The sequence below is a fragment of the Xyrauchen texanus genome, chromosome 15 (genome assembly GCF_025860055.1).
Source record: "Xyrauchen texanus isolate HMW12.3.18 chromosome 15, RBS_HiC_50CHRs, whole genome shotgun sequence".
In the NCBI taxonomy this organism is placed as follows: Eukaryota; Metazoa; Chordata; class Actinopteri; order Cypriniformes; family Catostomidae; genus Xyrauchen; species Xyrauchen texanus.
In genome coordinates, this window is record NC_068290.1 from 39,805,018 (window position 1) to 39,830,462 (window position 25,445).

The 25,445-nt window shown below is 37.2% G+C and overlaps 1 protein-coding gene across 1 annotated transcript in view; it reads right to left on the bottom strand.

The window, feature by feature from the left end:
- Positions 1 to 25,445, bottom strand: part of LOC127655610 (metal regulatory transcription factor 1-like) — a 45,620-nt gene that overhangs the window by 18,176 nt on the left and 1,999 nt on the right. The window contains exon 2 of the mRNA XM_052143498.1: positions 11,863 to 12,367. Within this exon, the coding sequence (XP_051999458.1) occupies positions 11,863 to 12,367 (505 nt within the window). The remainder of the gene's footprint in view (positions 1 to 11,862; positions 12,368 to 25,445) is intronic.

Genomic DNA, 25,445 nt, shown 5'->3' on the forward strand with positions numbered 1-25,445 from the left:
TCATCATTCCATTGCATTGATGTTTTGTTGAGGAAAGGATTCAACACTTCCATGGACTTGACATTCGTCGAGTCCTCATTCGACATCCATTGATCATCATCTCTTTTTATACACTGTTCTTTGAGTGATTCGTCCAGCTCTTCATTCTTCCACTGGGCAGAACGAAACCTTGAGCCTCTAACTTCGACACGATTTTCTTTACGGCTCTTTTTTGAGAACTGTGCAGGTTTTAGAGATGACAACAATCAATCGTGGCAAGTACCGACCGCCATACTTGTGACACTCGCAGCAAGCTACTTCCTTTTCTCTGTATCTTTCGCTATTAGTATAACCACTTGTTTATGACTTGTACATAAGCAAAGACAGCGATAGGCTAACCATATAATAAATCCATCTTGTATATAGATTGAAAGTCCCTTTTCAATGCTGCATGCTTTGAAGTAGCTTCTTCTCACCGCTTCCAGCGATAGCCTTGACTCGTCCTCAGAGTCGCATAGAATGTTTGCTACAGGCTCCTTTATAACCACCGCTCCTAGCCAAGCTTCATAATATTTTGCAGTGATTTAAGAATATGACTGAAAACTTTTTACACTTCAAGCGGCTCCTTCAAGAGTTTCCTGTCATAGACACAGGCATGATCCTTCAAACTACATAGGACTCATGAAAACTTTGCAACACCATTACAAAAATGTACATAGAACCAGCTCACCACATTCCTTTAAGTTTCCTGCATGCTATGATGCCTTCCTTTTCAAGCTTGCCATTTTAACAACTTTACTAAATTCAACAAGCATTCATATTAAAAAAAGTAACTTCCTTCTGAAGTAATCCTTTTCAAATATTTCTTTCTCCAGCTTATTTGCTGTCCACCAGCTTACATTTTCAGCTTTCCACAGCAGCAGCTTCCTTTCCATCCTTGTTTCAGTACAAAAAAAAAGGTAATTTTTTAAGTCATAAGCTATGCTGTAACTTTTGGTGAACACTCATATAATTTGAATCAACTCAACTTTACCGGTAACTCTCCACACCATAGTCCTTTTAAAAACATCCTTCAAAGCCACCAACTTCTTTTAAAGTATAGATATACATTCTGCCATTTGATTTTATTAGCAGCATTAGTGTATAGTTAAAGCTTATTAATAAAATTTCATGACGTCCAAGTGACTTTAACAAATACACAATACTTCGTAACAAAGCTTCCTCCATAGGTTTGACAAGTTTAATAATACAAATATATAGTTCCACCATCATACTAACAGTCAGAGGCCTTTCATTATTCCGGAGCCATAGTTGTTTTACTAAACTTGAGATTATATTACTATTTAAAACTCCTTCAAATCCTTGGAACAATCCCAAAAACATGATTCAAGTCCATTATAAAAGGGCTAGTTTGATAGTCTTAGTACAGCCATAATCCATAGTCTAGATAGAGGTTTCAGATTAATATTTCATCTTTCAAATGGAAGAAATAATCTAAAGGTTTTTCAGTAAGTGAACTGGTATTTATTTAACTGCTGATCTCCTGGGATTTTCACGCACAACAGTCTCTAGAATTTATGTTGAATAATGGTGCCAAACCCAAAAAATCCAGTGAGCAGCAGTTCTGTAGACGGAAATGGCTTGTTGATGAGAGGGGTCAACAGAGAATGGCCAGACTGGTTCAAGCAGACAGAAATGCTACAGTAACCCAGATTGACAACGTCGACAATAATAAATTGTCGGGAAATTTTTTTTGTTGTCGTATTATTTATCGTAACATGAGATCACATTAAACTCTAATGATGACGCGTGAGAGCAGAACTGCAGTTCGCGGAAGAATTACACAGATCACAGTCCAGATGCACTCTAAACTTTCCAAACAGCTTCAGGTGATGTAGATCATAAAGTATGAGGGAATTATAATGCAAACATACAAAATAGTTAAATACAGAAGCACTCTCATTGTGGAATAAGTGGAGCTGGAGCTGCTGCTCTGCTGAAGCAAAACTCGTGTGTCGTTACATCTTCAATGCAGCTAGATTATAACGTGATGGCTCTTGACTGTGCATTTATTATCGTGAAGAAAATTGGCAATATGCAGCTTTATTAATAAGAGAGAGTTAAAGATGGATTGAAGTGAACAGAAAGGTGAGAGAGGGTAGTCTTCGCCACATTACACACGGCAACAAAATACATTTTTGATTTGTTTTTGTTTTGTCTTGTTTTCCAATATAAATATCTAAAACTCATTTAAAACAACATACATTTACTTTAGCAGCTATACTGCAGAAGAAAAAATTGTTATCAGAGAATGTTGAATATAATATTAAAAATACAAATATTTTAAAATATTTTTAAGAAGGTATTTTTAAAAGATGATTTTGTCCTCTTTATTGTTAGCAAGCACATTTAATACTGCCTTTTAAGTCAGGGCACAAGCTGAATAATTGGTTAAGAGCGAATGATTAATTGCTGCAATAATCGCTGAATAATCGTTAGATTAATCAAATATCAAAATAATTGTTAGTTGCAGTCCTACTCTGTACAATTATAGTGAGCAGAATAGTATCTCAGAATGCACAACACATCAAAACGTGAGGCGGATGGGCTTCAACAGATGACGACCACGTCTGGCACTTTATTAAGACCATAATGTTCCAAATAAAGTACTCTGTGAGTGTATATTGACGTTTTTATAGCACACCCCTATCTGAAGCAAAATTACCCAGCATCATCAGTCACTATATGAGGACAATGACAAAAGTCAATTTAACACACAATATGACAAACAAACAAACAAATCTCTTTGTGAATTATGAGTGACTATGATCATTACAAGATCAAAAGACAAACAATGAACAGCCAAACAAGGTTATTAGACAGATAACAAATTAATGTTGGCAGACGTTAGTATGTGATAAATGACCCTTCAGTATGTATGTGTGTGTGCTTCGCACAATAGCCAGGGTAAAGGCCGGTCATTTATATGCCAGTGTAATGCAAATAAAACACACATTGGTGACATCTGTCATGCTACAATCAAATCACTGCATTTTTGCTGTAATATGGCCCTTCCACGTGAGCTCAAAACAGCCAGTGATTATTTTTAAAGGATTTTCAGCATCTTCAGTTTGTTGGACAAAAAAATCATTAAAAATGTGTACTTAATATTTGGAAACTTTTTGTAAATGGTATGGAACTAAATGCCTTTATTAAAAAAACATATTTAGTTGCAGTGTATAATGGGGCATAGACTACACTCTCTCACCTTTCTGTTCACTTCAATCCATCTTTAACTTACAAAATAAACAAACTCTCTCTTATTAATAGAGCTGCGTATTGCCAATTTTTTTCACGATAAGAAATTCACAATGACATACAATATGATACAATAAGTCGCAAGCCATCACGTTACAATCTAGCTGCAGCAAGTGTGCGGCGCTCGAGGGGATGAGCGTCTCCGCCACAGAGTGTGCATCAGCCGCCTTTATTTAATATAACTTAAAGGAATTATTAGACTACTTAATTGAGCCACTCAAAGGAAACATGCTATTGTTTTAATATATTATTTTCATTGCAATGTAACATTTTAATAGGCTAAAGGAGTGGGCTCAACAGCACATTACCTATTTTTTTCTGTGGTATCGAAATTGGTATCTTACCAACGACTGAAAATGTGGTATTGTGACAAAACTTTCATGCGCTATAGTAATAGTGTTTAGATGTCAAAAGATAGCATTGTGTGAGACATTTAACTAGTTTCATGCATTATAAACTAATACGAACTACAATGAATAGTTATAAATTAACATTAACCAAGATAAATAAATGCTGTAAAAACAGTTTTCTTTGTTCATTCGAGATATTTTTAGCATTTATTAATGTAAGCATAAAGGCGCTAAGTGTTACCCATTTTATCTTTCTTTGATGAGATTTGATCTGAAACTAATCATGCTCAAAATGATACTTAAAGTTAAAAGTTTAACATGCATACTTTGACATGAATGAAATGTGCTATAAATGTGCAATTGCTGATACATTTAGCTGGAACTACTCTGACATTTCTGCAGCATTAATCAGCAGCATGAACTGGAATCATACGACTCTCGTGTCAGACAGTCCGCACCAGAGAACAAGTAGTCGCTTATTTGCCAAAGTTTATGAAGTTCATGAAATTGAAATATGTTCAGAAGTTTTGTTTGAGGTCAACAAAATGAGGCTTTAATTTCTTTTGTACTCTTAATTTTTGGTTCTTGTTACATAATATTTAGTGTGGATAATATGTGAATAAAGACTCAGGGCTTCCCCTCACCTGGGTTCATGCTAATTGTATTTTCTGAATTTTTTTATATTGACATGCAAGTGCACCTTTACAGGTCACATACAGAAGTTGCTCTAGAAATATTTGTTTGCTTTGTGCAGGTCCAAAAAAAAGTGGACGGATGGTCATCCTAGATAGCTGCATAATAATACATGTCATAAATGATTTATTTTACAAATCATTATATTTATTTTACATGAAAATAATAGTTCATTAAATGCTGAGAAATCAAATAGTTCTGGGTGATGGTAATTATTATAATAATATATACTGTATAATTATAAATATTACAATAATAATAATTCACTTGCTGCTCCCAATAATGCACAGATGATGAAGTGATATAAACATATTTACCAAATAAATAAAATCCCTCAAAAGGTAATAATAACTTTTGGAATTATTTTATTTAAAATAGTAAAGGTAAATATGCTGTTGTGTGATCTATTAAGTGCAATGTTTCTGAAACATTCTTTGTTACATAGAAGAATACAATTGTTTTCTTTTATTAACCATCAGACAATCTCATTTTATTCAAGTGAGCTGTAATAAGCTCTCAGTTGATGCTGGTAATTCACAAATTGTGTTTGTGATCTGCCATTACAGAAGAAGACGCTGCCTCATTCTGATCAGCAGACACAAATATGCTGCCAGATCGTCGGACGTGTTGCCGGTAAAAGTTTGGCTTCTACACAATAAGGAAGGCAATTAGTTATAATCTGACCAACATGATGGAGCATTTGGTCACGCTACACCGCTACTTGCTGGAAAAAAGTAGTTTGATACTGGAACAAGTTATTATAAAGGGTATAAAGATAAAGCAAGTCTCAAATTTTAAATATCTAGGTACAATCATTGATGACAAACTTTCGTTTCAGGAGAATGTGGACCATACACATAAGAAAACTAGACAGCGTTTAAGTCTACTTAGGAAGCTTAGAAATGTTGGCATTGATAGGAGGATCTTAACTATTGTTTATAGATCTATGATTGAAAGTGTTTTAACTTATAATATCGTATCATGGTACGGAAACTTAACAATGAGACAGAAGCACAAATTAACACAAGTAATTAATGAGGCAAATAAAATTATCGGCCAAAAACAGAGTACATTGCAAGAGCTGTTTTCACATTTCATGGAGAAAAGGGCGCTAGCAGTATATTCAGATCAGACTCATCCCCTCTACTCCTGCTTTGAGGTCCTTCCTTCGGGTGGAGGCTACATATACCGTTTGCCAAAAGGAACATTTACAAAAGATAATTTGTTCCATTGGCAGTGACTGTTTTAAATCAAATTCTCAATTGAGGCGGGTACTATAGGTGTGTGAACATGTACTTGTATTAATTAGTTTTATTCATGTATGAGTGCTCAATCATTTATGTTTTATGTCTTGATACCAGTGTCAAAGATGAATTTCTGTCCAGTAAATCTGAACAGACAATAAAGTCAAACAAACAAACAAAAGTTACTCTGTTTTAAAATTAACTTCGCTACTGTCAAGCTATGAGACCAGGTTGACCATTTTTACACAACTGATCAAACATGGTCAATGTAATCAGGAAACAGAAGTCAATCCTCTTCTCTACAGAAAACAGCTCAGAGCGGAGGATCCAGAGCTCTGATGTGAAGTCATGTGTTATATCCAGTGCAAACAAACGCCTGGAATTCAACACAGCCTATTTTACAGCTTATCTATTGCTTTCAATGAACAAGCAAATCTCTCAAACAGATGTGAATGACGGACACAACTGGCCTTATCAGTCTAACAATATAAACATTACAACATTTACAAAAATTATATACACCACGTGAGGCATTCAGTGTTTACAGGAAGTTTTTTCTAAGTTAATAAAGTTTGGATTAGTGATTCCTTTTTACACAAACATCAGTTAACTTCATAAGACATTACTAGATCAGCCGGGGTCGTGTGGATTACTTTGATGCAAACTAAACTGCTAATTTTCATTTTTGGGTCAACTATTCCTTCAATGCTAATTTAAAGCCACTGAATGCCCATTTTGACAAACTACACTCGCTTTGCATGAGAACCAACACAATCTCTGCTCCCAGTGAATCAGCAATTTAAATCAATAGATCGTTTGCTAAGCTCCATGTTGCTATATGCCATTATATCACACACAAACTTTATTTTTCTTTTTTCCTAAAAGACAATCTATAGAAGTCCTGTGTTGAATTCTTTAGAAATTATCAAAACATTTTGTAAAATGTTGTTGCTAGACCACATAAAATAGTGATAAAATGTACCCAGAAAGCAGTGGCATTCAGCGCATTAACCTGTTACTCCTTCAACACCCTCCACCCCCTCCCACATACACACATGATAGTAATATTACATCACAGTCCTTTTAGGCCTATTTTCAGTCTCACTTATTCTGTTGTGTTTTTTGCAAAGCTACACTTAATAGAAGCTGTTGACATGGTGATCGTGAGAACACAGCATCATTGACTGGCCAATATTATGATTGTACCTAGCGCAGGAAAGCTGTCACTTAGTCCATTGAATTGAAAGAAATAATGTCATTTGAATTAGTCAACAAAAAATTCACCATGGATTTTAAGACTGCTTCCTCTGTCTGTAGCGGGAACATGTCCCACTGTATACCGTTAGCCTCATAGACATGCAAACAGCAGCAAAAAGGAAAACTTTCCTCATTTACAGTGGCAAGAAAAAGTATGGAAACCCTTAAAGGAATTATTTGGAATTGGAAAAGTATGGAATTAGCAGGTTCACAGCATTGATTGGTCATAAAATGTGATCTCATCTTCATTAAAGTCACAAGTATAGACACACACAATGTGCTTAAGCTAACAACACACAAACAATTATAATCTTTCATGTCTTTATTGAACACATCCCATTAAACATGAACAGTGCTGTGGAAAAGAAAGAAAGTGAGTTAGAGCTACTTTGACTTATAAAAAAAGCACTCAAATCTTTCCAGTTTATCATTCACAAGAAGCATTTGCTGATGTGAACCATGTCTTGCAAAAAAAGAGATTTCAGAAGAAGGAAAGGGTTACAATAGTATCTTGAAGAGCTTAGATATTCATCTGCCCAAAGTTAGACAAATTGTCCATAAGTTGAGAAAATTTAGTACTGTGGCTACTCTCCCTCGAAGTGGCTGTCCAGCCAAGATGACTCAAAAGGGGACACCGCAGAATGCTCAATGAGGTAAAAAAAAAGAACCCTAGAGAGACAGCTAAAGATTGAAGGAATCATTGGAACTGGTAAACATATCTGTTCATGAGTCTACTATATGGAAAACATTAAACAGCCATTGTGTCAATGGCAGGACACCAAGAAGGAAGCCGTTGCTTTCCAGAAAACATTGTTGCATGCCTGAAGACCACCTTGACACTCCACAACACTACTGGGAGAATGATTTGTGGACTGATGAAACAAAGACTAAATTGTTTGGAAAGACTACGCAGCACTATGTATGGCATAAAAAGGGCACCGCATACCAAAAATGTATCATAAAAAAAAAAAAAAAAAACAATCTCAACAGTGAATTACGGTAGAGGGAGCATCATGATTTGGGGCAGCTTTGGGGCCTGGACCGCTTGCCATCATTGAGGGAATAAATTAATTCCCAAGTTTTTTTAACAAATATCCTACAGGATAATGTCAGGGTTGCTGTGTGCCAGCTGAAGCTCAGTAGAAGTTGATGTAGCAGGACAATGACCATAAATATCCATGACTACAGAATGGCTTCAAAAAAGAGAGAAAATACCCTATTTGGAGTGGCCCAGTCAGAGCCCAGATCCTAACCCAATAGAGATTAGAGAAGTTATTGTTGCCAAAGGAGGATTGACCAGTAATTGAATCCAAGGGTTCACTTAGTTTTTCCACAGCACTGTGAATGTTTAATGTGTTCAGTAAAGAAATGAAAGATTCTAATTGTTTGTGTGTTGTTAGCTTAAGCATATTGTGTTTGTCTGTACTTGTGACTGATGAAGAAATCACATTTTATGACCATTTAATGCAGAACACCAGCTAATTCCAAAGGGTTCACATTCTTTTTCTTGCCACTGTAAGATCGATGTGTAAGCCCTTCTACTTGGAGCTGTGAAGGTGCAGACTGCTGATGGCCAACCCCCAAGGTGAAAATAACACTTGATTTGTCAAATTATTTGTCACTCTGAATACAACTGAATTACAGAACCCCTCAAAATCTCCTGTGAAGGAGGACGCAGTAATGTAGCGCTACAGTGCGATAAGCAGTTTTAATTGGTTGTCACCCACCGCTTACTCTGTCAAACAGGAGAATGTGAAGATATTTTAAGTAGTGTATGACATAGACCAGCATAAGCACTTATTGGAAGGGCAGAACCTTTGTAATGTGTTTGCCCCGAGTCATTACACCAACTCACACTGCACAACACACACCAGAGCCCTTCTACCTAAATGAGCTTACAAGCTCGCATAAAATTCTATGGGCGGTACTGTCGTAACATGCTTGTTGAACTTTATGCTCTCTCCTATGATAGAGGTTCTTTTCTAAGTAAATAAAATTATTTCTGCACGCACGCACGCATTTGATGAAGTATTTGTAAGTAGTTTTATCAAAGAAGCACATCAGGTCTTAACTAGGGGTGGGCATTCATCAATAGTTAGGTATGGGAATATTTAAGGTCATAAAAAATTAATCCTCTAATATTCTATTATTTAAATGAAGGTAATTAAAAAGAAAGAGATGTTGTAAAATATTTTTCCATATGACTCGTGCATTTTATTCAAAGCCACTTGAAGACGTGCTATAGCTCTGTGAATCACAAAAGGCTGTGTTTTATAAGTAAAAATATAATATACATGTGCAGCGGCAGCGCGTTATTGAATGGCGCTGCTGTTTATACACACACACTCGCGGCTATTTTTAGCCTTCATGTGTTATGCAACATTTGAACGCTACTCATGAACAACATCTCAGATGTAGATGCTCAATAGTTCGGTTCACTTATAATATGCATTTAGAATGGCGCCGGAGTTGCATTTGACCAGAATTTGAATAAATAGCCAATTAAACTACTGTGAACTTACTAACAAACTGACACATACAGGACTTCCTAGAGAGTTCAGAATGTCAAAATAAAAGCCTGAGGGTTTTTAAGTTAAAGGTTTATTATATATATATTTTTTTAATAAATATTTTACTGTTGTATTTAAAATTCTAAAAGTCAATAATAAATAATAATGAATTATTATACCATGGTCTGGGTGAATACTCGATTCTGATTGGCTGCAGGGTGTCCATTAAAAAGTGATAGAGGACACCTAGTAAAGTAGTTCTGTTGAAACTGCCTGTTTACCATTCGAAATTAATAAATAAATGCGCTGCCTACAACAGCTGTGAGTAACCATAGCAACAGGCAGTCAAAGTATCCGTTAACAATTTGCTCTATCAAAACAAACATCTAACGTTAGTTATATATTACATAGCCTACTAATACAACAATGAGCGACTTCGTTATTTCTTTTAACATTTATGGAGAATATGACAACTTTGACGACTGGGATGCTGCTGAAGAAAGAAAAAATGTAAATAAAACGGAGAAACGACAGAAAGAGAAAACACCGGGAGAATTGAATCAAATAGAAGACGAAAAAGATGAGATCAACAAGAAAAAAAATGCAAAATGGGCAGTAAATACACTCAAGAGACTTTATTGTTCAAAAAGAAATGGACTCCAGCTTTGAAAATTACACCGCTGCTGCTCTAAATGAGACCCTGCAGGAGTTTTACGCAGCTGTCCAGACAACCAAGGCAGGAGGAGAGTACAGCGCAGAACTAATTGTTTTTTTTGTTTGATTGTTGTTTGATTAATTGTTTTATGTGTAATAAAAAATAACTATGCCTACCTTTGTGTTTCATGAAAAAAAAATGCATTTTTGAACCTGAAGGGTTCTACAAGCTGAGCGGACTATAAATATCTCCGGTTGCTAAATAAACCGTCAGGCAAGTTATTATTTGTAAAAACTAGATTTAGCCTAATTAAAATATAAACTAATGTTTTAAAAATGTTTTATTTGGCAAGTGACCAAGGTATAAGCGGGTTAATGCCCTCCGAGGTGTCCATTGTCAGGTTTTAATGACCTTTGGCGGAGGCAACCGTCCTCCGCTGCGCGTCTGCCGGTTCACACCTCGTCCATTAAAACCTGACAACGGACACCTTGACGGGCATTAACCCTTACTTATTATAACAATATTTAAGTTTAATGGGTTCCAAAAAATAACTGTAATGAAAAGTGAACGGATATCTTACAACTAAATTGAACAAAAACAAAAAAAATAGATCTGAATCATTTAAAGTCCAGATACAAGTTGAATGTTTTTTGCCAAATAAAAAACTACCTTCTTTTCTGCTGATGACTTATACTGGAATTACTGTTAATTTTTCTGCAGCATTATCCAGTATACTAGTTAATAATAAAGTTTTTCTGAATAGCTTGTAAATTTATATTTAAATAATGTGTAGATAAAGGTATGTGTTTCTTTACATATAATAAGCATCACTCAGTGAGATATAGATATTCTAAACTGATTATGAAAAAAACAACACTGGTATCGGATTGGTATCGACCAATACTGAGATTTCCTATATCGGAATAGGATCGGAAGAGAAAAAGTGGTATCGGTGCATCCCTAGTGAGAACTCAATGCACACCTCTGAACAAGCAGAGGTATTGACGACATTGCTTTTACATACTGTACGTCTTACTTTCAATTATCAGTAGTTTAACAGCTTCTTTCACTTATCTCATGGATTCCATTCATAGAATGAGGCAGAAAGCATTTTTATTGAATATGCAGCTTGAAGCAAATGACAGGCTTAATTACAGACAAGAAACCTATAAAAATACCAGCAATCACTAGGAAAATAAAGCCAAACTACACAACATCTCTTCAGAGTCTACACAGAGTAGCTAATCTAGTTAGAACAATTCAGGAGTAAACTGCGTCTTCAAAATTATCGTACGTTGCAATAAAGTGTGAGTAAACTTGTGCTTAGTAAATTTGTAGATAGCATCTAGCTATATATTAGAAACTGGCTAACAAACCAGAAAAAAAGATGCATACATTTTTTTTTAAATTCAGGTTTCTTTTCTAAGTTTTGTTATCTGTTATTTAAAAGGCCAGTTTGGTATTGAAAAATTAATTAAACTTGTTTTTAAGACAACATCAATAAAGTTTGTTAGTCTTTCAACCTGTTTTTGTAATGTAATTTAATGGTGTGATAATACAGTATACCATGATAAAAGCTTCAGCAATTATCATGACGTGAAAATTTTATAATGTCACATGCCCTCTCACTATGTTTTAGAATGGTGATAGCCAGAAGTGATGTCTAGATAGACCGCTTATTAGGTTTTGAGACTGTAACAGCCAAAAATGTAGTCCAAGCAGGCAACTCACTAGGTGTTGAGACAGTAGTGACCAAAAGTTGTGTCTAGATTGGCTACTCACTCAGTGCTTGGCAAAGGCTGAATATTTAGTTTCATAAAATCCAGCATGAATTGTTAGAACAAGATATTCCTCACCTGTCTCTGCTTGGTCTCTGGGCACTCGGAATGTAGCGTCAGTGTGGCCCCCTCGATGTTTCGTGGCATAGGGGTGGAGCCAGGGTTAATGATGAACTGGATCTGGTCTGGTGAGATGGTGTGGTGAATGTAGCCCTGTGACATGCCATCCGGGTCAACCATGAAGGCCAGGGAACCCTCATCCACGTCGCCCTCTCCCTCTGGCAGAAATGTCATCCCTTCCTCCTCTCCTTCCTCGTCCAATCGGATGGGATCTTGCTCGATGAGCACGGTGGTTCGATCATAAATCCTTCCCGAGGAGGACGAGGGTCCTGAAATTATGCTGTCGTCTTTGTCATAGTTGGCCATCTTGTCTTCGTCTTCCTCCTCTCTGGCCAGTTTGTAGATGTCCTCTTCCTCATCTTCAAAGAGCATGCCTGTCTCAGAGAGAGGACCATTCTCTCCCATGTTCCTGACAGAGGACCCCGGTTCCGGGTTTGTTTCCACGTGATTGCTTTTAGTGCGGCTAAAAGAGGTTTAAAGAGTTGGTCAATAAAAAGAAAACAGCCATTTGTAGTTTATAAAAAAACTTGAGACACGAGATGTCGCAATTTTACAGTTTCATTATTAACCACGATTGAAAATGTCATGGTAAATTTATATATATTAACCGATCAGCCACAACATTAAAACCACCTACCTAATATTGTGTAGGTCCCCGTTGTGCCACCAAAACAGCACCAACCAGCATCTCAGAATAGCATTCTGAGATGCTCTTCTTCTCAACACAATTGTACAGAGAGGTTATCTGAGTTACCATAGACTTTGAACAGACTGGTTCGAACTGACATTCTCTCTAGACCTCTCTCATCAACTAAGCATTTCCATCCACAGAACTGCCACTCACTGGATGTTTTTTTGTTTTTGGCACCATTCGGAGTAAATTCTAGAGACTGTTGTGCATGAAAATCTCAGGATATCAGCAGTTACAGAAATACTAGCACAATCTGCACATCTGGCACCAACAATCATGCCATGGTCCAAATCATTGAGATCACATTTTTCACTATTCTGATGGTTGATGTGAACATTGACTGAAGCTTCTGACCCGTATCTGCATGATTTTATGCATTGCACTGCTGCCCCATGATTGGCTGATTAGATAGTCGCATGGATGATTGTTGTTGCCAGATGGGCTGGTTTGAGCATTTCTGTAACTGCTGATCTCCAAATTATTTACTCCAAATGGTACCAAAATCAATAAACATCCAGTGAGCAGCAGTTCTGTGCATGGAAATGGCTTGTTGATGAGAGAGGTCAACAGAGAATGGCCAGACTGTTTCGAACTGACAAATTCTACAGTAACTCAGATAACCACTCTGTACAATTGTGGTGTGAAGAATATCATCTCAGAATGCTTTTCTGAGATGCGGGTTGGCGCTGTTTTGGTGGCACGAGGGGGACCTACACAATATTAGGCAGGTAGTTTTAATGTTGTGGCTGAATGGTGTATATACAGTGGCAAGAAAAAATATGCGAACCCTTTGGAATTACCTGCATTCATATATACACGTACATTTATCTTAAAATTTGGCTTGATCTTCATTGTAGTTACAACACTGAACAAACACAATCCATTTGAACTAATAACACAAACATTGTTGTATTGTTCTTGCTGTATTGAATACATCATTCAAACATTCACAGTATAGGCTGGAAAAAGTATTTAAACCCCAAGGCTAATGACATAAAAAAAGCTACTTAAGTGTCAGGAGTTAGCAAACCTGGCATCCAGTTAATGAAACGAGATTGGAGGTGTGGGTTAGAGCTCCTTTGACTTATAAAAAGCACTCAAACATTTTGAGTTTGCTATTTACAAGAAGCATCTGCTGACGTGGGCCATGCCTCACAAAAAAAAACAAAAAAAAAAAATGTTGTTGCTTTGCATTGAGCTGGAAAAGGTAAAGTTATCTGAAAGACATATTGTCTATAAATGGAAACAATTTAGTACTGTGGATACTCTCCCTAGAAGTGGCCGTCCAGCCATGATGACTCAGAGGGCACAAAGAAGAATACTCAATGAGGCAAAAAATAAAAAAACCCTAGTAATCTTTCACATCAGGGAGATTTTATTGTTTGTCTGAAGAATTGCAATTTCTAACTGAATTGATTTTCCCCCCACACCTACTCAAGAGTGTGGATCGCTGAGATATATATATATATATATATATATATATATATATATATATATATATATATATATACACACGTATATAAGAACTGGATTGCTGACTTAACGTTAAACAACCAAAGAGCCATCAACGACTGATAGACGATACGGCCGGTGTTTTAACTCATTATGGATAATATTCGCCGATAATATTTCAGAGTATCCACTTGCCCCAGTGTGCAGCTTATCAGCGCAACACAACGTTCACCAAAGTATGTGGCAAAACAGTCAAGAGGTTGTAAAATAAGAAGGAGAAGCTGCAATATCTGCTTGTTATATGGTGACAACACCGGACAGCTTTATTTCTCGACTCTAAATGAATAAACAATTACATGCATAGGAAGTAGTGTTTTCAAACATACTGTTACTTCGGTACTAAATCGAGCACCGACTCTATCCGGCACCAGCGTACAGGATGACTGACACACGACAGCTTTATTTTGAATGTGTGCTCTGTTACTCATTTTACACTGAAATGGACAATTAATCAAATTAAATCATGAATAGTGTGATTAATTAAATCGCTAAAGGCTGCAATCTTAGTGTGGATGAGCCGCATACTTTAAATGAATGTATAAATCCGACCGCTCTTACACTGGAAACTTCACAGACATTGAGAATTATTCACACTGTTTGAGTTGACAAAGTAGAGCACTAAAACACTTTAAAGTGCGTATCACATATAGACTGTATATTTACAGTTCAAGTCAAGAGTTTACATACGCCTTAGTCAAATACATTTCAACTCGAAAATTAATCGTAGAAAACATTCCCTGTCTTAGGTCAGTTAGGATCACTACTTTATTTAAAAAATTTGAAATACCAGAATAATAGCAGAGAGAATGATTTATTTCAGCTTTTACTTCTGTCATCACATTCACAATGGGTCAGAAGTTTAAATACAATGTTAGTATTTGGTAGCATTGCCTTTAAATAGTTTAACTTGGGTCAAACATTTTGGGTAGCCTTTCACATGCATCTCACAATAAGTTGCTGGAATTTTGGCTCATTCCTCCAGACAGAACTGGTGTAACTGAGTCAAGTTTGTGGGCCTCAAATTTTCTATCGGATTGTTATGACATTATGATGGCTGTGTGGTCCCGTGGCGTTTATACTTGTGCACTATTGTTTGTACAGATGAACGTGGTACCTTCAGGCTTTTGGAAATTGCTCCCAAGGATAAACCAGACTTGTGGAGGTCCTCAGTTTTCTGAGGTCTTGGCTGATTTCTTTTGATTTTCCCATTATGTCAATCAAAGAGGCACTGAGCTTGAAGGTAGGCCTTAAAATACATCTACAGGTACACCTCCAATTAGCCTATCAGAAGCTAATTGGCTAATTAGCTAAAGGCTATAATTTTCTGGAATTTTCCAAGCTGCTTAAAGGCACAGTTAACTTAGTGTATGTGAACTTCTGTCCCACTGGAATTGTGATATAGTCAATTAAAAGTGAAACCATCTGTATGTAAACAATTGATGGAAAAAAATACTCATTTCATGCACAAAGTAGATGTCCTAAACAACTTGCCAAAACTATAGTTTGCTCATATATGAAATCTATGTTGTTTTAATGTCTTCAACTGTATAATCACAGCATTTCTTATTTATATAGCATTTAAAAAACAGAGTTGACCAACGTGCATCACAGTAATGACATTTAAAAATGAGCACATACACAAACACAAGTAATCTAAAATACAAACAACACTGTGTCCTACATTTTATTGGTCAGACTCAAAGGTCAGTGTAAGGAGATGAGATTTCAATGATCTCAATGGGCAGTGTCGAACTGGTTTTCCTGAATAAGCTTCCGGCAAAAACACATGTCCTAATAAAAGCATGATTCAAAATAAAAGCTAGATGTCTGAAATGTAAGAAATTGTGTCATAAATATATAACAACTGTATAGTAAAATTTAATATTCACTGTGATGATAATAATAATAATAAAAACTAAGCAATATATAACAAGCAAGACTGCTGTTGAATAAAATTTTGGGGGAAAAAAATTCAATGATATGCTGAAAAGTTCTATTTTTTTATTTGTTAAATGTTTTAATAATTAATTGATTAGACACCATTTTGATGATGAAATTAAATGTAACTTTAAAACATGGAGTTTCAGAAAATAACTTATTAAACTATAATTAAAATAATTATTAAATTATTAAAAATAACTAAAGTGGTATGTTCAATAGCACATTATCATATTAGGATATTTTTGTTGTGGTACTGATATTGATAATGAGAACCATGAAATTTCACTGTAATCGGTAAGGACTACTGAAATGTTGGTACAATGACAACACAAGAAGTTTGCACTGTAAGGCTTTACAGGCAGATTTCAGATACAAGTGGTGGTTGCATGACTAATGTTTATTGGTTGTAATGATACGTTTACCTATTAAGTCAATAGGTTTTTACACTGCAATATCTGGCATACAAATATGGTGGTACAGTGGCTTCAATGTAATGACTTCATCAGCAATCCAGTTCTATTTTATATATCAGTGCTGTGGATTTGTTAATTAATGATTAAATAAACAGAAATTAGTACATTATGTCTAGAACTACAATTTGATACAAGTAACTAAATCATGACAGTATAATAACCGCTCTCGTAACAAGAAACTAGGACAATGCGGGGAAACTATTTTTAAATTTGTTACTGCAACATGTTGTTCCAAAACAATCAGCGTGAAGGTGTATGTGTAATCTGAAACCACTGTTGCCGTGCAACTCTAACAAAAACAACCACAACGATCTTCCAAAAACTGACCTTAAACACACGGCAACTCAAAAACAATAGCTATGTAGACTGAAGTTTTGGCATCATAAGTGCTGACTATTAACTTTTTTGCATACGATGCCCAAAAATGCAACTCAACAGATTTTGACACTGTGATGGCGAAAATGTTGTCAAGGTGGACCGTTCTCAAACTTATGATGGCCAAAAATGCTGTCTAGATAGGCTACTCACTAAGTTTTGTGACTGTGTTGACTACAAATGCTGTCTAGCTAGGCAGTTGACTAGATTTTGATACTATGATGCCCATTAAGCTGTTTAGGCAGGCAGCTCACTAGGCCTGCACCTAACGATAATTTTTTTATTGATTAATCTAACGATAATTTTTTTTACGATAAAGACTTATTTGCCGATTTTTCTACAGATTTTTTTATTATTATTTCTTGATTAATATAACAATTAATTAACCCAACATAAATATAAAAAACTTGTCTCATTAATTTCAATAAATATTTTAATAAATGATCTTCTCTTAAACACAAACAAATGTACAAGAAACAAAGTGTGCACTGCAGGGCATTACTCTGCAACAAAAATAGCCCTATCTTAACTGGTAATTTCATGAATATGATGATTAATTACCATACAATCTCACTATGTGTGCTTCATGCACACAACAAAGTCATTTATACAAATTTAGCTTTGGTCATGTAATAAAATAAGGGTATATGATTTCCTTTTCAGGCTTCAAAAACGTATGAATGACAGTCAAATAAAATTATAAAACAATTAAAATAATATTTGAATTATCAAAATATGTCTAAATAACTAAAATATATCTCTCTTATTTGTCCGATTTACTTTTGATCCATTGGACTTTCAATGTTTTGTTTTCTTTTGCTTCTTTTGTAACCCAGCTAACCTGTATAGCAATTATATTATATTATATTATGCAATAGTAAAATAGTTCTGCCTTAAATTCTTCACTTTCACACATTATTTTAAGGCTCTCTGGTTAACTCACAAGCCCTTATTTCTCATGAAGGAAGACTCTGAGATTCTGTTACTTGCATTTGATCATCTCCACAGAAATAGAGCAGGACATTTCCTCTGTCTCACTGCATGTTATAACACTGCGTGAATAAACCCACAATGACCACGGATATTTTACAAGGCCGTAAAGTGAAACTGGAGCGCTTTGCGTTCACAAAACGAATCCGTTTATACCTTGTTTATATATGCCTCTGTAGACGGCGTGCTCATCAGAGCGCTTGAGAAGTGGTTCATCTTAACACACTCTTAAGAGAGCTGCTCTTGTGACGTCCGTGGTGCGGTTCCCTGAGATGATTGGAGTTCAAGTGAATGAGACAAGTGTTTTTTCCTCCGCGCTCACTGGCGAGTGAAATGTAAAACTTTACTTGCCAGTGGCTAATAACAGACGTTTTTGGTCGCATAGTGCGAAATTTACTTGCATATGCGAGTGATTTACTCGCAATGTAGAGGGCTGCATGGCCGTTACAGAAAATATAAAACGGACAAATAACAAAATTAGATGACGCATGTTGTAAAGTTACGTTAGCAGCAGTGCAGAAATTACTTTTAACATGGGGGCGATGAGGATACATTTAGAAAATATATTTGAAGTGACTACTACTAACAGAAACACGTGTTGTAATACTATATCATGTTTGGGTGGGGACAAAAAGTAAACAGGACTTACGGTGCTGCCGTCTTGACAAGCGATCCGGGATGCTTTCGCTTCAAGTGTTCGTTCATGGCGGTTGTACGGCTGTGATAAGCCATTTCCAATTTGCATATCTTACACAGCACCACATCGTTGGGTCTCCAGCTAAAATACTCCCACGCTTTAGATCACCATTGGCAAGTTTTTTTTAGCTGCAGTTTGTTCTTCTGGGAATCCATGCTTAAACCGGGTGATGGATTATGCGACGCACGTTATGCAAATCGACGTATTTCTGTAATCGATGAATCGCCCCAGCCCAACAGCTCAGTAGGTTATGTTTCTTAAAAATGCTGTGTAGATAGGCAGCCCACTAGGCTTTGATACTGCGTTGCCAAAAAATGCTAAATAAAGTGCTGTGGAAAAGTATTTGCCTCATCCAAATTTCTTCTGCAGACGTATCACAACCCACACAACCTATGGCCACTTTGCACATCCACACCTGCTCCGCTCTCATTTTCGGTTGGACTCAGGAACTGCCAGTCAGCTGTGAACAAAGCTGACTTCATTCCAGCCTTTGCCACACAGGCTCAGCATCATCGCACTGACAGAAACATGGATCCATCTAGAGGATACAGCAACACCCTCTGCTCTCTCCAACAACTTCTCCTCTCACACCCCTCGACATTCCAGTAGGGATGGGGGAACAGGTTTGATCATTCCAAACGACTGGACATTTTCACCACATTTCTCTCTATGTAACAATACTTCTTTTGAATTCCATGTTATTACTAAAATGCAACCCACAAAAATCCATGTTATTGTCATCTATCGCCCTCCAGATCAGCTGACAAACTTGAGGAGTAGGATGTCCTGCTGTCCTCCTTCCCTGAAGATGGAAGGCCACTTGTGGTTCTTGGAGATTTCAACATGCACCAAGACAAGCGCCAGGCAACTGAACTTCATGCTCTTCAGGACTCGTTTGACCTCGTTTTTACATGTAACCGTACCAACATGAATATTCTTGTTGCTCATTTACATGTCTCTGATCACTACTTTGTTCAATTCAACATGACTCTTCCATCTATATTAAAACAGACTCCACCTTAGGTTTCCTTTCACCGTAGCCTGTGTTCTCTTTCACCCACTGCTGTCTCTACCTCTCTTCCTTCAAAAAATTTTTTTCCACTCTGGATGTAAACTCTGCCACAGACACATTCGGCTCTACTTTAACAACTTGTTTAGACAGCATCTGTCCTCTCTCCTCTAGGCAAGCATGTATGACACCACCCAGCCCCTGGCTCTCTGACGTTCTTTGTGAACATCAGACCGACCTCAGGGCGGCTGAGAGGAGATGGTGGAAATCTAAAGATCCAACAGATCTTATTAAGTATCAGTCTTTGCTTGCATTTTTTTCAGATACCATTAAATCTGCAAAAATATCCTATTCCCAGGACAAGATCAACAGCACCACAGACACTCGCAGCTTGTTTAGAACTTTCAACACAATACTCTGTCCTCCCCCTCCACCACCTAACAAATCACTGACAGAAGATGTCTTCGCCGCATTTTTTACTAATAAAGTTACAGCCATCAACATTACATTCTCAGAACCACACTCTCTCAAACTCTGCAGCTCTTCTCCTCTGGCTGACACTGAGGTCTCTAAATTCCTCTCCATCCACCCCACCACCTGTCATTTCAGCTACATACCCACCAGTGACGCCTTGTTGTACCAACACAAAGAGGCACTAAAACACTACCTCGTTGGTGGAATGAGCTTCCATACTCCATCTGTGAAGCAGACTTACTCTCTGTCTTCAAAAAACAGAGCTTAACCATGCACTCTAGTGATGTCAAAAGTAACAGACTTTACATAAGATGTAAAGATACCAGTGTTTCTGCAATACCGAGCACCGACTCAATCCAGTTAAAGCACGCAATATGAATGAAGCAGTCATATGACTGCTTTAAAATGCTCATTTTGAACACGTGCTCTGTTACTCCTTACACTCAAATGGACAAATAATCTAATTAAAATCATGATGTGTCCTAGTATGATTTATTAAACCGCTAAAGGCTGAAAAAAAATCTTACTGTGGAAGAGCTGCGTCGACTTCCCCAGCCCTTAGGGGAATTCCCGCTGGGAAAAGGGCCATTGCACCCTCTTCCGCTGATTGAGGTTCCCTTTGACAGAGTTGGTATGGACCTCGTCGGGCCATTAGAATGGTCAGCACGTTTATGATATTAATTTCATTACTTAAATATATATATTTTGGGGGGCAACAGAAAATGGTTTGAGTTGCAGGGCTGAGAAAGAATGTTATAAATAACATTGCTAATACTGTTCTACATTACAGAGAAATACTAAACCGTAATAATGAGTCTTTAAAATATACATTTTTCAAGCGCACGCATTAAGCGAGCCACAGCGACACCGGCAAAAGCGGTAATGATTCTGAATGTGTCAGAAAAACCAGCAAGGAGACTGTCTGAACATTTTTGTCAGTTTATAGGGAGAAATGCACATTAGGGTTGTGGCGACAGACAATGATCTCGGGGATCAATGATGGTCAGAGTGATCGCCAATAGCTGATGCCTTTGACAATGTCAAGACGATGGCTCGTTTTTACATTAATGTATTCAATTATTATTATTAACTATTATTATTATTATCAAATTAATATAACAAAAAAATTTGTTCTATTTCCACCTGCATGTTTAGATGGATTCTTGCCTGATGGTAAATGGAAAGGTGGTTAATTACAAGTAGTATATATATATATATAATTTTTTTGATCACTTCATTATATTAATTGCTTTTCCATTTCATTTGAAGTGCAATTTGAATTTAGAAATGTATTTGATTTAAGTTTTTTTTTTTTTTTTTTTAAATAAATCCATTTCATTTTCAATGCAAAATCACTAAAGCAAGAATATTCACTGATGCCTCAGCCCGGGGGTTGCCGATGTAATTTGATATTGCACTATATATATATATATATCGTGAAGGATGGAACAAAATGAAATAATTCACACACATGATGTATTTTCCGGGACAACGAAATACCTGACTGGTAGAGAATGCACGGATGAAGTAGTTTCTTTGCCAGAGAGATGTTGTTCTTCACAACTGTTGTAAAGGCAATTTTCAAAAAGTTGAACAACACACATTTTAATTGCACTTAATTTATTTCAAGTTTCATTTGAATTATTTGTTAAAAAATTAAGTTCAAAGTTTTAAATCAAGGTGTCCTGCTTTACAGGTGAAACTCGAAAAATTAGAATATCGTGCAAAAGTTCATTAATTTCAGTAATTCAACTTAAAAGGTGAAACTAATATATTATATAGACTCATTACAAGCCAAGTAAGATATTTCAAGCCTTTATTTGATATAATTTTGATGATTATGGCTTACAGCTTATGAAAACCCCAAATTCAGAATCTCAGAAAATTAGAATATTCCATGAAATCAATAAAAAAAAGGATTTTAAATACAGAAATGTCAGCCCTCTGAAAAGTATAATCATGCATATGTACTCAGTACTTGGTTTGGGCCCCTTTTGCATTAATTACTGCCTCAATGCGGCGTGGCATGGATGCTATCAGCCTGTGGCACTGCTGAGGTGTTATGGAAGACCAAGATGCTTCAATAGCGGCCTTCAGCTCTTCTGCATTGTTTGGTCTCATGTCTCTCATCTTTCTCTTGGCAATGCCCCATAGATTCTCTATGGGGTTCAGGTCAAGCGAGTTTGCTGGCCAATCAAGCACAGTAATACCATGGTCTTTGAACCAGGTTTTGGTACTTTTGGCAGTGTGGGCAGGTGCCAAGTCCTGCTGGAAAATGAAGTCAGCATCTCCATAAAGCTTGTCTGCTGAAGGAAGCATGAAGTGCTCTAAAATGTCCGGTAGGCGGCTGCGTTGACTCTGGACTTAATAAAGCACAGTGGACCAACACCAGCCGATGACATGGATCCCCAAACCAACACAGACTGTGGAAACTTCACACTGGACTTCAAGCATCTTGGATTGTGTGCCTCTCCATTCTTCCTCCAGACTCTGGGACCTTGGTTTCCAAATGAGATGCAAAATTTGCTCTCATCAGAAAAGAGGACTTTGGACCACTGAGCAACAGACCAGTTCTTTTTTCTTTAGCCCAGGTAAGGCGTTTGACATTTGAAGCCCATGTCCAGCACCCGTCTGTGTGTGGTGGCTCTTGATGCAGTAACTCCAGCCTCAGTCCACTCCTTGTGAAGCTCCCCACACATTTGAATGGCCTTTTCCTGACAATCCTCTCCAGGCTACGGTCATCCCTGCTGCTTGTGCACCTTTTTCTTCCACACTTTTCTCTTCCACTTAACTTTCTATTAATGTGCTTTGATACAGCACTTTGAGAACATCCAACTTCTTTTGCAATTACCTTTTGAGGCTTTCCCTCCTTGTGGAGGGTGTCAATGATGGTTTTCTGCACAACTGTCAGGTCAGCAGTCTTCCCCATGATTGTGAATTCAACTGAACCAGACTGAGAGACCATTTAAAGGCTCAGGAACCCTTTGCAGGTGTTTAGCTGATTAGAGTGTGACACTTTGAGCCTACAATACTGAACCTTTTCACAATATTCTAATTTTCTGAGATTCTGAATTTGGGGTTTTCATAAGCTGTAAGCAATAATCATCAAAATTATATCAAATAAAGGCTTGAAATATCTTACTTTGCTTGTAATGAGTCTATATAATATATTAGTTTCACCTTTTAAGTTGAATTACTGAAAGTAATGAACTTTTGCACGATATTCTAATTTTTCGAGTTTCACCTGTATTGTATAGGCTTAACCCTAACCCTGCTCAACGAAAATTACCCTATAGTACCACCTAGCGTCCAACCAGCGGTAATACCAGCATTTGTAAAAGTTTTTTTTTTTCTGCGACCAACCCACCAATCAAAACTTGGTCGACCAAGACCCATCGACTAACGATTAGTCGACTATTAGGGGGCAGCCCTAAAAAAAAATATTTGTAAATTTGTGCACGAAGATCTCTGAATTGGGATAGGTGGCTCGAACCCGTTATTTGCAGTACGAGAGGTCCCGCAAGCCTCCACAAGGTTTTCCCATTTTGAATTATTATAAGGCATAAGCCCGTGACGTGTTAGATGTCATGAAGGAAAATTGGGAGGAGGGACCTTCACAGAGCAAAAAAAATTAAATACGTTCTTGACATGAGAGTAAAATTCCACACACTAGGGTGACTATCACAGGAGAATTTGCTACAGGCACAAGAACGCCAGTCCTGGCTGTATAACAGGGGAGCTCAGCTACAGGAATTTGCACAGAGAGCTAAAGTACTTGTATAACTCCCCACATAGAGCTCTAAATTACTCGCACAGTGACAAGTGCCCTATAAGGTCACACGGCGAGTTGGGGAAGTCGATTATGAGGTTGTGCGTATGGATAGGCTTGTCAAATTTACCACCTCAACCTACTAAAACCATGGAGAGAAGTGGTCCCCGTATCCTTGGCGATGGTAAATCTGGAAAGGGAGGAGCTCAGCCCGGAGGTGAGTCTAAAAGCCAATCAGTTCACCCCCGTCGCTTGTGGAGACCACCTCTTGCCGTCACAACATAAGAATGTTGCCAGGCTGCAAAATAACACCAGCCGCACTAATCTCATAAAACAACACATCGATAAAAACCCAGGAGTAGTGGTACGTAGTCGTCACTACAACTTACCCGAAAACAAGAAACAAGTAGTATGGGAAGAATTAAAGTCCATGCTCGATATGGGCGTAACAGAAGATTCCCACAGCGATTGGGCCAGCCCCGTGGTTCTGGTGCCTGAGAGCGATGGCTCGGTCTGGTTCTGTGTGGATTATAGAAAGGTCAACACGTGTTGAAATGTTATGCCTATCCAATGCCTCAGATTGATGAATTGTGAGCCCAATCGGTTGGGCTTGGCTCACTTTTATTCGACACTGTATTTGACAAAGGGATATTGGCAGATCACCTTAATGCGATGTCCCTTGAGAAAACGGCCTTATCCACACCATTTGGATTATATCAATTTGTGACCCTTCCTTGGATGACAGTTTTTTACAGTAATGATTGGCAACAGCATATGCAGCATCTGAGGGTGGTTCTGAGGTCGCTGCGACGAGCAGTGCTCACAGCAAACCCAAAGAAGTGCACAATTGGGCGGGTGGAGGTACAGTATCTGGGGTTCCACTTGGGTCATGGGCAGGTGCTGTCTTGTGTTTTGAGTGAAGCTGTAAAGCGATTATTGTTCATTTGTTAATAAACATGTAAAGAACATTGTGGAATATCCGCTTTAGTGTGGAAACCGGTTTTCCCTTCCTCCTTTATCTGCCCAACCTGAACCTTTGTTATACTGTATTTTGTGTTTAAACAGGTTGCCTTTGTTTTATGTTATATTTCGTCTAAAGATCTAAAACATTTTAGCACGAAAAATATACAACAATAGAAGAAATCAGGATGGGGGCAAATACTTTTCCACAGCACTGTAGGCAGCCCACTAAGTTTTGGGATGGCGTCGCCCCAATAGTTTGTCTAGGTAGGCATCTTAATAGCTCATGATTGCAGTGTTGCCAAATCTCGCAAGAGAAACAAGCGAACTGGTCTGGAAAAACAAGCCAAAATAAGACACTTGCCTCACCAAAATAAGCAAAAATTAGCAATAAAAGGTTTTCCTGTGTGGTGGATTTATCAGCATAGAAGTCATAAGAATACAGTTATTTAACAGTTAAGTATAATTGTAATTACAGATCTGTTCTCCATAGGGCTGGGCGATATGGCAAAAAATATTATGACGATATTATTTTTCATATAATTCGATATTGATATATCACGATATTCAATCACATTTGCATATTTGTTTTTAATTTCCAAAAAAGAAGAGAAAACAAAATCCTAAACAGTCTAAATAGTCTTTACAAA